The sequence below is a fragment of the Chamaea fasciata genome, unplaced genomic scaffold (assembly GCF_029207755.1).
Source record: "Chamaea fasciata isolate MVZ Bird 193981 ecotype frontalis unplaced genomic scaffold, bChaFas1.0.hap1 SCAF_46, whole genome shotgun sequence".
Taxonomy (NCBI): domain Eukaryota; kingdom Metazoa; phylum Chordata; class Aves; order Passeriformes; family Sylviidae; genus Chamaea; species Chamaea fasciata.
This window is the reverse complement of record NW_027094131.1, coordinates 512326-527315: the sequence shown is the minus strand read 5'-3', so window position 1 is coordinate 527315 and position 14990 is coordinate 512326. Positions and strand designations below refer to the sequence as shown.

The 14990-nt window shown below is 63.7% G+C and overlaps 1 protein-coding gene across 1 annotated transcript in view; it reads left to right on the top strand.

Annotated features, from left to right (window-relative positions):
* CACNA1A (calcium voltage-gated channel subunit alpha1 A) overlaps nucleotides 1-14990 on the top strand; it is a 29792-nt gene that overhangs the window by 9913 nt on the left and 4889 nt on the right. The window contains 32 exon segments of the mRNA XM_066207642.1: nucleotides 364-476; nucleotides 731-843; nucleotides 953-1084; nucleotides 1237-1309; nucleotides 1401-1518; nucleotides 1628-1695; nucleotides 1782-1888; nucleotides 2273-2998; nucleotides 3174-3535; nucleotides 3677-3818; nucleotides 3917-4046; nucleotides 4412-4471; nucleotides 4544-4650; nucleotides 5624-5723; nucleotides 5835-5995; nucleotides 6063-6203; nucleotides 6297-6498; nucleotides 6584-6748; nucleotides 7113-7223; nucleotides 7511-7594; nucleotides 7685-7801; nucleotides 7885-7950; nucleotides 8035-8135; nucleotides 8407-8557; nucleotides 8777-8904; nucleotides 9464-9560; nucleotides 12913-13018; nucleotides 13476-13583; nucleotides 13667-13767; nucleotides 14008-14099; nucleotides 14173-14311; nucleotides 14607-14717. Coding sequence (XP_066063739.1) covers nucleotides 364-476; nucleotides 731-843; nucleotides 953-1084; nucleotides 1237-1309; nucleotides 1401-1518; nucleotides 1628-1695; nucleotides 1782-1888; nucleotides 2273-2998; nucleotides 3174-3535; nucleotides 3677-3818; nucleotides 3917-4046; nucleotides 4412-4471; nucleotides 4544-4650; nucleotides 5624-5723; nucleotides 5835-5995; nucleotides 6063-6203; nucleotides 6297-6498; nucleotides 6584-6748; nucleotides 7113-7223; nucleotides 7511-7594; nucleotides 7685-7801; nucleotides 7885-7950; nucleotides 8035-8135; nucleotides 8407-8557; nucleotides 8777-8904; nucleotides 9464-9560; nucleotides 12913-13018; nucleotides 13476-13583; nucleotides 13667-13767; nucleotides 14008-14099; nucleotides 14173-14311; nucleotides 14607-14717 — 4532 coding nt within the window.

Below are 14990 nucleotides of genomic sequence, written 5' to 3'. Positions count from 1 at the left end.
CCCCCCGCGGCCCCCCGGAGACACCCCAAACCTCCCCCCAGAGCTCCCTGGCAGCCCCCAGCTCTCTGTGCTGCACCACAACCACCCACACCAGTCTCGGGGAGTCATCCTGGAGCCCCAGAGCCCCGGGGAGAGCCCCACAGAGCACCCCCAGACCCACTGGAGGCTCCTGGAGCTCCCCAGTACCCACCAGGCCCCCTCCCCAGAGCCTCCCGAGCACTCCCCCTGGACCCCTCTAGCTCATGGGACACCCCCTCAGCTTTTGGGATCCCCCTTCTCCTTTGGGATTCCCCAGCCCAGGAGAGCCCCGGGACCCCCCGGAGTGTCCCCCCCCCCCTCACTGCTGTGTCCCCCCCTCCCCAGACTATGCAGAATTCATTTTCTTGGGACTCTTTATGTCCGAAATGTTTATAAAAATGTACGGGCTGGGGACGCGGCCTTACTTCCACTCGTCCTTCAACTGCTTCGACTGTGCCGTGAGTGCCGGGAGGGGATGAGGGGATAATGGGGTGGGAATGGGATGGGAAATGGGTGGGATAATGGGATGGGATTGATGGGGTGGGATTAGTGGAATGGGATGGGATAATGGGGTGGGATGGGATAATGGGATGGGATAGGATCAGTGGGATGGGATGGGAATGGGGTGGGAATGGGATGGGATAATGGGGTGGGATAGGGTGGTATAGGATCAGTGGGGTGGGATGAGGATCGTCCAGGGGTCCGCTCCCAGGTTATCATCGGAAGCATCTTCGAGGTGATCTGGGCTGTTGTGAAGCCAGGAACATCCTTTGGGATCAGCGTGCTGCGAGCTCTCAGGTTACTGCGCATCTTCAAAGTCACCAAGTGAGTCCAGTGTCCCCTGATGTCCCCCGGTGTCCCCTGGTGTCCTCTGGTGTCCCCGTGTCCCCCCCGTGTCCCCCCACGCCTCCACAGCCTGGCGCTGTCTCCGCAGGTACTGGGCTTCCCTGCGGAACCTGGTGGTGTCCCTGCTGAACTCCATGAAATCCATCATCAGCCTCCTCTTCCTCCTCTTCCTCTTCATCGTCGTCTTCGCCCTTTTGGGGATGCAGCTCTTCGGGGGACAGTGAGTGACCGGGGGGAAATGGGGACCCCCGGGATGTCCCCCCCCAGTTCCCAGAGGGAGAAGGGGGGGGTCTCTGTGCCCCCAGGTCCCTGCTCGGGGGGCGCATGGTGCTGGTGGGGCTCCCACCGCTGCCCCCCCCCAAACTCCCCCAGGTTCAATTTCGACGACGGGACCCCTCCCACCAATTTCGACACTTTCCCAGCAGCAATAATGACGGTGTTTCAGGTAGGCCCCGCCCCCGGGGGAGGGGCTCCCGAGAGGGCGAGGGGCTCGTGGGGGGGTCCCCACTGCCCCCAGGGCTCCTCGCTCCCCCCAGATCCTGACGGGAGAAGACTGGAACGCGGTGATGTACGACGGGATCAAATCTCAGGGCGGCGTCAAGGGCGGGATGGTTTTCTCCGTCTACTTCATTGTCCTCACCCTCTTCGGCAACTGTATCCTGGGGGTCCCGGGGTGTCCCGGGGGCTCCTGGGGGGGCTCGAGGGGAGTCCTGGGAGGGGAGGGACTGTCCTGGACCCCGCTTTGCCTTGACACCACTCCCAGACACCCTCCTGAACGTCTTCTTGGCCATCGCCGTGGACAACCTGGCCAACGCGCAGGAGCTCACCAAGGTCAGGGGTCCGGGGCCTTTGGAGGGTCCGGGGGGTCTCTGGGGGGGTCTCGGAGCCGGGCTGGACGCGGGGCTGGGGCTTTGCAGGACGAGCAGGAGGAGGAGGAAGCCGCCAACCAGAAGCTGGCGCTGCAGAAGGCGAAGGAGGTGGCCGAGGTCAGCCCGCTGTCCGCAGCCAACATGTCCGTCACCATGTGAGTGTCCGGAGCCCGCCGGGACCACCCGGAGGCGCCCCAGAGCCAGGCCAGGCCCACCCCGGCTCCATCCTTGGGTCCATCCTGAATCCTTCTTCAGCGCCATCCCCGGATCCGCCCCGGCTCCATCCCAGCTCCGTCCCTGGGTCCATCCTGGCTCCTTCCTCGGCTCCATCCTGGCTCCATCTCAGCTCCATCTGCGGATCGATCTTGGCTGCAGCCCAGATCCATCCGTGACTCCATCCCCGCCCCATCCCGGCTCTGTCCCGGCTCCATCCCATCCCCGCCCTCGCCTCCGTCCCGGACACGCCCCGGCTCCATCCCGACCCCCGTCCCGTCCGCTCCCCGGCCCCTCCCGACCCAATCCCGCCCCCGGGGCCGCAGGAAGGAGCAGCAGAAGAACCAGAAGTCCTCCAAGTCGGTGTGGGAGCAGCGCACGAGCGAGCTGAGGAAGCAGAACCTGCTGGCGAGCCGGGAGGCGCTGTACAGCGAGCTGGACCCCGAGGAGCGCTGGAAGGTTCCCTACGCCCGCCACCTGCGCCCGGACATGAAGACTCACCTGGACCGGCCGCTGGTCGTGGACCCACAGGAGAACCGCAACAACAACACCAACAAGACGCGCCCCGGGGAGCCCCCGCCCGACCCCCGCTTCGGGCCGCTCCGCGCCGAGGAGCTGCGCCGGCAGCAGCCGCGGTACCCCGAGCACGGCGGCGGCCCCCGGCCCGGGGACCCCGCGGGACCCCCCGGCAGCCGCCGGCCCCGCAGCAGCAGCCGGGAGCCGGAGCGGGAGCCCAGCCAGGAGCGCGGCTACGCCGAGGGCGAGCGGCCTAAGGGGCGGCACCGCAGCCGCGACGGCCGCGCCGGGTCCCCGCCGCCCGAGCGGGAGCACCGTCGGCACCGCGGGCACCGGAGAGCGCCCGAGGAGGGCGAGGAGGGCGCCCGGCCCGAGCGGCGGCCGCGGCACCGGGAAGGGGGGCGGCCGCCGCGGGGCGAGGGCGAAGGGGAGCACGGGGACGGCGAGCGGCGGCGGCGGCACCGGCACGGGCCGCCGCCCGGGTACGACGGCGAGGCCAGGAGGGAGGACAAGGAGCGGCGGCACCGGCGGAGGAGGTGAGGGCGCGGGAGGGACCCCCGGGGGTTGGTGGGACCCTCTGCGCGGGGGCTGCTCTGCATCCCAAGAGAGAACAAACCGTCACCCGGCGCTCCCGGCTCCCCGGAGCGGTTCTGGGGGTGCCGGGGGGTCCGCTCTGAGCGCCCCCCCCCCCGCCCCTCTGCTCGCCCCCAGGGAGACGCAGCCGCCCCCGGCGCCGTCGGGCCCCACGCTCTCCACCACCCGCCCCATCCAGCAGGACCTGGGGCGCCGGGAGCCCCCCGTTGCCGAGGACATCGACAACATGAAGAACAACAAACTGGCCACGGCCGAGCCCCCCGCGCCCCCCGCCGTGGGCAACCACACCCCCTGCCCCACCGCCGGGCCCCCCCGCCGGCCGCCCCCCGCTGCCAACCCCCCGCCCCCCGAGAACAGCCTGGTGGTCACCAACCCCGGCCCCCCCAACAACCCCTCCAAGGGCGGCGGCAAGCCGGAGCACACGGCCGTGGACATCCCACCGCCCTTCCCGCCGCCCCCCAGCAACGCCCTGGTCCAAGGTGGGGCAGCCCGCGGAGGTCTGGGGGGGCCCGGGGGGGTCTGGGACATGAGGGGGGTCCGGGGGGACGTTTAGGGGATGAGGGGGGTGGTCTGGGGGTTCTGGGAGGCCCCGGGGGTCCCTGACGGCGCTGCCCCCGCAGTGAACAGGAACGCCAACCCCGAGCCGCTGCCCCGCAAGGAGGAGGAGGAGAAGAAGGAGGAGGAAGGCGACGGGCAGGACGAGAACGGCCCCAAGCCCATGGTGCCCTACAGCTCCATGTTCATCCTCTCCACCACCAACCCGTGAGCACCGCGGGGAGCAGCAGGGCCCGGGGAGTCTGGGGGGTCCCGAGGGGGTTCCGGGGGCGTCCAGGGCTCTGCCCTCACCGTGTCCCCGGCAGGTTCCGGCGGCTGTGCCACTACATCGTGAACCTGCGGTACTTTGAGATGTGCATCCTCATGGTCATTGCCATGAGCAGCATCGCACTGGCGGCCGAGGACCCCGTGCAGCCCAACGCCCCCCGCAACAACGTGAGACCCCCCCTTTCCACCCCCCCGGGCTGATCTGTGGGTGGGGGGACCCCAAAATAACTCCTAAAGTGGGGGTGTCCGCAGTGGGTGTGGGCCGACTCTAAGAGAACCAGTGCGGCCATGGGGGAAGGTGGGAAACCTGGGGTGCTGGGGGGACTCTGGGGGGTTCTGGGGGTACTGGGGGGTCCTGGGCGTCTCTGGGGGATTCTGGGGGGGCTCTAGGGAGTCCTGGAGGGCTCTGGGGGGTTCTGGGGGGGCTGTGGGGAGTCCTGGAGGGCTCTGGGGGGTTCTGGGGGTGCTGTGGGGAGTCCTGGGGCACTCTGGGGCTGCCAGGGCTGTCCCAGCCGTGCCCTCCCCCTCCACAGGTGCTGCGCTACTTCGATTACGTCTTCACGGGGGTCTTCACTTTCGAGATGGTGATCAAGGTGAGCGGGGGGAGAGTCTGCAGGGCTGGGGGGTCCCCCCGGAGCCCCCTGACCCCCCCGTTGCCCCCACAGATGGTGGATCTGGGGCTGGTGCTTCACCAAGGTGCCTATTTCCGGGACCTGTGGAACATTCTGGATTTCATCGTGGTCAGCGGGGCGCTGGTGGCCTTTGCCTTCACGTGAGTGCCCGGGGGGGACGCACTGGGGATGGGGGTGCGGGGGGTGGAGGGTCTGTCCAGCTGCCCACGCTCTCTGTTGTCGCTTGACGTCCGTCCTCGGCCGCTTGTCACCGCGTCTGTGTTGTTCTGTCACCGTCCCCGTGTCGGTGTGGCAGGGAAGGAGGAGGAGCCCGCTAGGAAGGGGCAAGGGACCCCTGAGTAAAGGGTGAGAACCCCCCAAGTGTCTCAGCAGCCTTAAAACAGAGGTTGAGCACCCCCTGAGTAACTGAGCAGCCTCCGAGTAAAGTCTGAGCACCTTCTGAGTAACTGAGCAGCCTCTGAGTAACTGAGCATCCCCTGAGTAACTGAGCAGCCTTTGAGTAAAGGCTGAGCATCCCCTGAGTAACTGAGCATCCCCTGAGTAACTGAGCAGCCTCTGAGTAAAGGCTGAGCACCCCCTGAGTAACTGAGCATCCCCTGAGTAACTGAGCAGCCTCTGAGTAAAGGCTGAGCACCCCCTGAGTAACTGAACAGCCTCTGAGTAAAGGCTGAGCATCTCTGGTGAGACCGAGCAGCCCCCAAGTACCAGGGGAGCAAACCCGGAGCAGACCCCGACCACCTCCCGGGAGGTGGGGCTGCCCCGAGGGTCTCTCCTCCCTCGGGGGAGCCTGGAGGTGCCGGGGGGGCTCTGACCGTGCCTTGTCTCTCCGCTTCCTCTGCCCGCGCCGCAGGAGCAGCTCACGGTAAATCCTTCTGCCTTTGTCTCCGTCCTCGTCCTCTCCTCGTGCTCATGGTCGTGCCTCGCTCCCCCCTCCCCAAATTCCCACCCCCGCCCCCCCAAAAAACCGCCTCAGGCAAACTCGTGAGGGGGCGGGGCTCAGCCTGGAGGGAGCGGTGGTAGGAGGGGCTGGGACTGCCCCCGGTCCTGTGGGGGTTCTGGGGGTGTGTCCCGGTGACGCCAGGGGTCCCATGCCCCCCGTTCGCCTCCCCTCAGTGGCAGCAGCAAAGGGAAGGACATCAACACCATCAAGTCCCTGCGCGTCCTCCGCGTGCTCCGGCCCCTGAAGACCATCAAGAGGCTGCCCAAGCTCAAGGTGGGCTCCGGGGGGAAGAATTCGGGGGGTCCCACCGGGAGGAAGAATTCGAGGGGTCCCACCCAGCGGTGCTGACCCCCTCCCTTCCCGCCTGCCCCCCTCCCTGCCCAGGCCGTGTTCGACTGCGTGGTGAACTCGCTCAAGAACGTCCTCAACATCCTCATCGTCTACATGCTCTTCATGTTCATCTTCGCCGTGGTGGCCGTGCAGCTCTTCAAGGGGAAATTCTTCTACTGCACAGATGAGTCCAAGGAGTTCGAGAAGGACTGCAGGTAGGGCCCGGCCGGGAGGGGCCTGCCCCGCCCGCCCGGCCCCCGCCCACCGCCCCTCCCCGGGCAGGGGCGAGTACCTGGTGTACGAGAAGGACAACGAGGTGAAGGCGCAGAAGCGCGAGTGGAAGAAGTACGAGTTTCACTACGACAACGTGCTCTGGGCACTGCTCACCCTCTTCACCGTCTCCACCGGCGAGGGGTGGCCGCAGTAAGGCTGCAGGGGTCTGGGGCCGGGGGATCTGGAGGGGTCTGCGGGGGGCGGCGGGACCCCCAGCCTGCCCCTGCCCCACTCCCGCCACAGGGTCCTCAAGCACTCGGTGGACGCCACGTACGAGAACCAGGGCCCGAGCCCCGGGTACCGCATGGAGATGTCCATCTTCTACGTCGTCTACTTCGTCGTCTTCCCCTTCTTCTTCGTCAACATCTTCGTGGCCTTGATCATCATCACCTTCCAGGAGCAGGGGGACAAGATGATGGAGGAGTACAGCCTGGAGAAGAACGAGGTGCGGCCCCCGCGCCCGGCGCTGCCCCCACGGGGCCTGGGGGAGCCGTGCCGGGGTGGGTGACACCCGTGTCCCCTCCCCGCAGAGAGCCTGCATCGACTTCGCCATCAGCGCCAAGCCGCTGACCCGGCACATGCCCCAGAACCGCCAGAGCTTCCAGTACCGCATGTGGCAGTTCGTGGTGTCGCCGCCCTTCGAGTACACCATCATGGCCATGATCGCCCTCAACACCATCGTGCTCATGATGAAGGTGGGCAGGGACGGCGCTGGGGGGGCCAGGGAGCCCCCCAGGGGTTGTTGGCAGCCCCCTGTGAGCCCTCCAGGTCCCCCCCCCCCCGGTCCTGTCCCCCCTGGGGTTTGTCCTGCTCTGTCCCCTCTGTGCCCTGGACCTGTCCCTGGATCCATTCCCAGACCCCAGCTTTGTCCTGCGCTTCTCTCCCCCTGGGAGTCGTCCCTGTCCCCCCAGAACCACCTCTGGGATCTGTTCCCTGCCCAGGAAACATCCCTGTACCCCCAGGACATGTCCCTGTCCCCCCACACCCATCCCTGCCCCCCTAGACCCACCCCACCCCGCAATGCGCCCCTGTCCCCACCCTCCCGCACTGTCCCCGCAGTTCTACGACGCCTCCGACACCTATGAGAACGTCCTCAAGATGTTCAACAACGTCTTCACCTCCCTCTTCTCCCTCGAGTGTCTCCTCAAGATCATGGCCTTCGGTGTCCTGGTACGGGGGGACGCTGGGGACCCCGGGGCTGGGGGGACCCCTGGCCACCAGGGCACCCTGGGGACATGGGGGGGACCCAAGGCATCAGGGAACCTCAGGAATGTCGGGGACCCCAGAGGACCCCAAAACCTCAGGGGACCCCAGGGACCTCCTGGGATGAGCACCCCAGATCTGTCACCGGGCATCCTGGATATAGGGATCCACCACAGGCCCCCCCCGAGATTTGGGGGGCCGGGGCAGGGGTGCCCCGGCGCCTGGGACCCCACATCCCTTCTCCCCTTTCCCAGAATTACTTCCGCGACGCCTGGAACGTCTTTGACTTTGTGACAGTCCTGGGCAGCATCACGGACATCCTGGTGACCGAGTTTGGGGTAGGTGGGCACCGCTGCCCCTTCCCCAGCCCCGTTCCCGGGGTCCTCTTCCCCCCTCACCCCCTTTTTTCCGTGTCTCCTCCCCCCCAGAACAACTTCATCAACCTGAGCTTCCTGCGGCTCTTCCGCGCCGCCCGGCTCATCAAGCTTCTGCGCCAGGGCTACACCATCCGCATCCTGCTCTGGACCTTCGTCCAGTCCTTCAAGGTGCCCCCAAAACCCCGCTGTGCCCCCAGTGCCCCCCCAAGGGCCACCCCAGCCCCCTGTGACCGGCCCCGCTGTGCCCCCAGGCCCTGCCCTACGTGTGCCTGCTCATCGCCATGCTCTTCTTCATCTACGCCATCATCGGGATGCAGGTGAGACCCTGGCGGGTGCAGGTGACACCCCCAGGTGCAGGTGACACCCCCAGCCCTCCCTGAGCTGCCCCGGCCCCCTCCCAGGTGTTTGGAAACATCGGGATTGAGGAGGAGGATGATGAGTCGGCCATCACCCAGCACAACAACTTCCGCACCTTCTTCCAGGCGCTGATGCTGCTCTTCAGGTGAGCCGCGCTGTCACCCCACTGTCACCACGCCAGCACGTCCCCTGGTGTAATGCCAGTGTCACCTGGGTGCCCAGTGCCACCCCAGCACATCCCCTGGCCCCATCCCAGTGTCACCCAGTGTCACCCGGGTACCCAGTGCCACCTCAGCACCACCTGGCTATGTCCCAGCGCCATCCCGGTGCCACCCGCGCTAGGAGACCCGCCCCACCGTGTCCCCCGGCCGTGTCCCCGCTGCCGTGTGTGTGACGGGCGTGTCCCCTGTTGCCAGGAGCGCCACCGGGGAGGCGTGGCACGAGATCATGCTGTCGTGCCTCAGCGGGAAGCCGTGCGACGAGAACTCGGGCATCAAGGAGGACGAGTGCGGCAATGAGTTCGCCTACTTCTACTTCGTCTCCTTCATCTTCCTCTGCTCCTTCCTGGTGAGCAGGACCCTGGGGGGTGGGGGTCCCCGAACCGCCCGCGCCCCCGCCGGGGGGGTCCCCAAACCGCCCCCGGAGCCTCCTCCCCACACCCCGCACCTCCGCTCCTTCCTCCACCTCCTTCCTCTCCCTTCACTGAGCCTGGGGGTCTCCGGAGGGGTCTGGGGGGCTCTAGAGGAGGGGACACCCCTGACTCCCCCCGTGCCCCCTCCCCCGAAGATGCTGAACCTCTTTGTCGCCGTCATCATGGACAACTTCGAGTACCTGACGCGCGACTCGTCCATCCTGGGCCCGCACCACCTGGACGAGTACGTGCGGGTCTGGGCCGAGTACGACCCCGCCGCCTGGTAAGGACCCCCCGGGGGGCGCCGGGGAGGGGACAGGGACACCCCCGGGACACCCCCGGGACACCCCCGGACCCCTCCCAGTGCCGGGGACACGGCAGAGGGGTCACGTGTCCCCCCTGTCGCCGCGGGGTCCCTGGGGAGGGGACAGGAAAGGTGACCGAGACCCCCCCAAGCCCTCTGGGCCCCCCTCGGGGGTCCCCTGGTGTGTCTCCCCGCCTCGGGGGTGTCCCCAGGGACTGCCACCACCTCCCCCCGCCCTGAAATGGCCCCGAGCAGTCCCTGGAGCCCCCAGTTGCCCCCGGGGGGAGTTTTGGGGTGCCCAAATCCCCTCGGGGGGGGAGTCCTGGGGGTTTCTGTCGCCCCTGCCCCATCCCGGGGGGCCTGGGGGGGGGGTGTCTTTACTTCCCAAACCTCCCCATTCCCCACCAAGGCGCCCGTCCCGCAGCCCCCCTAGCCCGGGGGGGGTCTCGGGGGTCCCGCCGTGCCCCAGCCCGGCCCGGGGGGGTCCCGGGGGGCTCCGGGGGGGGTCCCATCCCCCACTAACGTGTGTCTCTTGCAGCGGGCGCATCCACTACCGGGACATGTACAGTTTGTTGCGCGTGATCTCCCCCCCCCTGGGGCTGGGCAAGAAATGCCCCCATAGGGTGGCCTGCAAGGTTCGCCCCCCCGCGCCCCCCCCGGGGCTGGAATGTGCTTCCCGGCGCCGTATATACATATACATCCCGTATATTTATATACCCCCCCGCGCCCGGCCTGCCGGACCCCGGCATGGAGACCCCCCCCAACCCCCCCGGCTGCCCGCGGCCCCCCCGGCATGGGGCACCCCCACCCCCCCCAAAAACCGACTCCCCCAAATCCTCCCCCCACCGCGGGTGGGGCCGAGACGGGGAAATTCTGCTTTGCCTTGGTTTGGGTTTTTGCAGTTCTTTTCTGTCATCGCTTTTTTTTAGTCGTTCGTTTTCTGTGGTTTAATTATCCGTCATTGTTTAATTATTTATCGTTATGTACTTGTTTGCAATTATTTAATAGTTTTCATTTTTTTTGTTATTTAATTATTTTTATTATTAAATTGTTTTCATTGTTAAATTATTTTTGTTAAATGATTTTCGTTATTATTTTCCTTATTATATTACTTTTGTTATTTATTTTCGTTATCTTTGTTATTTATTTTATATATAAATATTTATTTTATGAATAAATAATTATTTTAATTTATTGATTATTTTAGGTTTTTAAATTATTTTCATTAATTATTTTCGTTATTTAATTATTCTACTTTTTTAGTTATTTAAAATAAAACATTTATTTAATTTTAAAATTATTTTAAATTGTAATTTAATTTTTTTTGGTATTTAAATTTTTTTCGACATCAGTTATGTGCTTTTATTACTTTATTTTTTTTTCATAATCCCGTTTTTTTTCATTCTCTTTGTTCTTTTTATTCTCCTCATTCTTCTTGCACTCCTTATCCTCTTTATTAATTTTCCTTTTTTTTCTTCTCGCCTTTATCCTTTTTGCTGCATAATTATTTTTAATCATTTAATTTTTGTAATTTTTCTCGTAATCCTTATAACTTTATGTTCTCATTGGTTTTATTGATTTTTTTTTCATCAGTTTCAAACGTAGAAGTGTCTATTACATTATTTTTATTACATTAGTTTTATTATACTGTCTTGTTTTCCTGTTTTTATTACTTTCCATGATTTAATCAATTTTTCTTATTTTGCTGATTATCTAAACTTCTATTATTTTTTATAATTTTCGGGTTTATCACTGCAAATTATTCTGATGTTTTTATAATTTTTATTTTTTAGATTTTCATTTGCTGTTTTATCTTTACTTATTGTTTTTCATATTCCTTGTTTTGGTGCTTTTTTGCTTTCTAACAATAAAAATAATAAAAAGTAAACATAACAACATAGAAATAAAACATAAAATGATAAAAAGTAAAAATAATAGCAATAAAAATTATTATTTTTATTGTCGTTATTATCATTACTTTTTATTATTTTCATTTTTTATTCTTGTTATTTTTACCTTTTATTATTTTTATTTATCTTATTCTTTATTATCGCTATTTTTCATGATTACTTTCCGTTTTCCCATTTTAATTTTTTCCTTTTCAAAATTTTTCCTGCTTTTGATTCCCTCTACTTTCTTTTTTTTTTTTTTGCCTTTTATCCTTTCCCACCTTCACCTTCTAATATTTTTATGATTCCCCCCCCCCCAATTTTCTTTGACATTCATTTGCTTTTTCCTTTTTCCTCCCTTTCATTTTTTCCCATCCCCGCTCCCAACTCTTTTTACTCTTCCCGATTCCCGCTGCCTTTCCCATTTTTACCTTTCATCATTTCCGCTATTTCAATTTCTGTTTTTTTTTTTTTTTTAAACTCCCGCATTTTCCATCCTTTTTTTTTTTTTATTTTTATTTTTTTTTTTACTTTCCTCCTAGAATTTCTTCTCCTTCGGTGTCCCCCCCCCCGGCCCGGTGTAACCCCCCCCCGGTGTGTCCCCCCCCCTCTCTCGCCCCCAGGGGCCGCCTGACCCTCGCCGACATGTACGAAATGCTGCGGCACATGTCGCCGCCGCTGGGGCTGGGCACCAGCTGCCCCCCCCGCGTGGCCTATAAGGTAGAATAACCCCCCCGGGGGTGCGCCCCCCCCCGGCCCCGGCCTCCCCCGGCCGCATTTTGGGGGGGTTTTAGGGGATTTTGGGGTTTTTTTTTTTGGTTTTTTGGTTTTTTTTTTGGTGTTGTTTTTTTTTTTTCCCTCCTGCGGCCGCCGGCCCCTGCTGAGCCCCCCCCGGACGGGCTGGGTAAGATGCGCCCCCCGCCATCCCCCCCGGGGACCCCCGCACGCACCCCAAAGGGGTTTTGGGGTCCCCCTGGGGCTCAGCTGGACCCCTCAAAGATCCCCCCAGAGATTTCCTTTTGAGGTCTCCCCGAAGGGACCACCGAGACCCCCCCCGCCCCTATTTGGGGTCCCTCAGAGATTTCCTTTGGGGTCCCCCATGGGACTCAGCTCCCCCTCCCCAGGACCCCCTGTCTGGGGTGCCCCAAAAGCCCCGAACTGGGGTCCCCCTAAAGGGCTCCCCCAGCCCCTCCCACCCCTCTCTGGGGTCCCCTGTGGGGCTCAGTGCCCCCCCCCTCCAGTCCCCATTTCAAGTCCCCCCCAAGATCTCCTTTAGGGGTCTCCCCAAAGGGCTCAACCAGCCCCCCGAGAGCCCCTGTTTGGGGTCTCCCCACGAGGCCCTGCCCCCATATCGGGGGTCCCCTGCGGGCCGGCCCTCATTTTTAGAGACCCCCCCTCTCCCAGCCCCACCCCGCACCCCGCAGTGAGCCTCCCCCGGCCCCCCCCGGCTGCTGCACGGCCCCTGACCCCCCCCGAACCTCGGGGGCTCCAGAGCTGCATCGTGGGGTGGGGTGGGGAGGGGGTCCTGCATCGTGGTGGGGTCGGGCATGGGGGAGGTCCGTGCCTCAGTTTCCCCCCCGGCACCGCTCGCTCCCACCCCCTGCTCTGCACTCCCCCTCCCCGCGGGGCTGCATGGGGGGGTCGGGGGGGGGCCGCTCTTTTTTGGGAGGGGCAGCGGGGGCTGGGAGGGGGCTCGGGGCTGAGGCTTGGCAAACTCATCGCTCCCCCCCCCCCCCGCACGTGTGTCCCCCCCCTCACCCTGAGGATGCCGGATTGCACCCCAAAAAACCTCTGGAATGAGACTGGGAATGAGCCCCCCCTCCCCTCTCCTGCTGCATGAGCCGCATGCGCCGCCCCCCCACCAAAAAAATTTTGGGGGTCCCGCTTGGCCGTGTACTCCCCCCCCCCGCAGTGGGAATTCCGTGGGGAGAAGGCGGGAGGCCGGGGGGGGGTTTGGGGTGGAGGGGTCGTGCCTCAGTTTCCCCGCCGGCTGCGCGGGGGGGCCCCCGCCTTCTCGCCAGCCCCGCCCCCCCGGGATGGGGGGCTCGGGGGTGCCGGCTGACCCCGCCCCCCCAAATTTGGGGTCCCCCCCCTGCAGCGGCTGCTCCGCATGGACCTGCCGGTGGCCGATGACAACACGGTGCACTTCAACTCCACCCTGATGGCGCTGATCCGCACCGCGCTGGACATCAAGATCGCCAAAGGCACGGGGACACCGGGGGACGTGGGGCGACATGGGGACACAGGGGGGACTCCGGGGGACATTGGGGACACGGGAGCACATGGGGACACGTGGGGGACACATGGAGATATGGGGGACACAGGGACAGGGGGACACAGGGGACATGAGAGGACATGGGGACACTCCGGGGGACATGGGGGACACCCAGGGACATGGGGGGACACGCGGGGACAAGGGGGGACGTGGTGGACACAGGGACACATGGGGATATGGGGACACAGGGGGACATGGGGACACGGGGGGACACATGGGGACACCCAGGGGCACGGGGGGACAGGAGACACGGGCAGCATAAGGGGACATGAGGACACGGGGGGACTTGGAGGGTGTGAGGGGATACAGGGACTTGGGGGAACACGGGTCCCCACGGGTCCCCGGGGACACCCGGAGCCACCCGTGTCACCCGCGTGTCCCCGCAGGTGGGGCCGACAAGCAGCAGATGGACGCGGAGCTGCGCAAGGAGATGATCGCCATCTGGCCCAACCTGTCCCCCAAAAACCTGGACCTGCTTGTCACCCCGCACAAGTGTAAGGGCCCGCCCCGGCTGCTCTGTCCCCGTGCTGTCCCCGTGCTGTCCCCTCGCTGTCCCCGCTGACCCGTGTCCCCGCAGCCACCGACCTGACGGTGGGGAAGATCTACGCGGCCATGATGATCATGGAGTATTACCGGCAGAGCAAGGCCAAGAAGCTGCAGGCCATGCGTGAGGAGCAGGTGGGGACACCGCCACTGTCCCATGGGGTCCCCTCCCTGTCACCCTGCAGTGTCCCCGCAGCCCCCCAAGGGCCCCAGCCCAGCCCTGCCCTCTCCTCTGCCACCTCCGGTGTCCCCATCCCAATCCTGTCCCCTCCCCATATCCCCATCCCCTCCCAGTGTCCTTGTGTCCCGGTGTCCCCGTGTCCCCATGTCCCCGTGTCCCGGTGTCCCGGTGTCCAGCCGCCCGTATCCCCGCAGAACCGGACGCCACTGATGTTCCAGCGCATGGAGCCGCCGTCGCCCACCCAGGAGGGGCCCCCGGGGCCGGACGCGGCGCCCGCGGCAGAGCCGTAAGTGCCACCCCGGTGTCCCCAGTGTCCACGGTGCTCCCCGGGGGGGCTCTGAGCGCTGCTGTCCCCCCAGGGCCGCGCGGGACGGGGACATGAAGGAGAGCCAGTCCTGGGTCACCCAGCGCGCCCAGGAGATGTTCCAGAGGACCGGCACCTGGAGCCCCGAGCGGGGACACCCTGACGATGTCCCCAACAGCCGCCCCAACTCCCAGGTGAGCGCCGGTGCCACCGGCCAACCCCACGTGTGTCCCCACGGGTCCCCTGAGCCCCATCCCCATTGTCCCCTCCATGTCCCCTGAGCTCCATCCCCGTCCACCCTGTGTCCCCTGAGCCCCATCCCTGTCCCCGCCGTGTCCCCTGAGCCCCATCGCTGTCCCCCCTGTGTCCTGTGAGCCCCATCCCCATCGTCCCCAGAGGTCCCCTGAGCCCCATCCCTGTCCCCCCGCTGTGCCCGGGGGGCTGTCCCGGCGCTGCCCCCACCGTGCCTCAGTTTCCCCGCTGCCGCAGCTGGTGGAGATGCGGGAGATGCCCAAGGACGGCCACTCTGACAGCGACTACCTGCCCATGGAGGGCCACGGCCGCGCCGCCTCCATGCCCCGCCTGCCCGCCGACACCCAGGTGAGGGGACAGCCCTGTCCCCACCCGCCCTGTCACCCCGAGGACATTGGGGACCGTCCCCGGGCTGGCAGCACGGCCCCATCGCCCACCTCCCCCCCCCCCAGCTTTAACGGTGGGGAGGGGGCGGTTTTGGGGGCCGGGACAGCTGCGGTGTCCCCCGGCAGTGTCCCGTGTCCCCCGCGGTGGCTGCAGCGCTGAGCTGGGGGTCTCCAGGGGGGCATGAGCATGGCAGCAGGGGGCTTTTGGGGCGGGGGGGGCGACACGGGGGGTGGC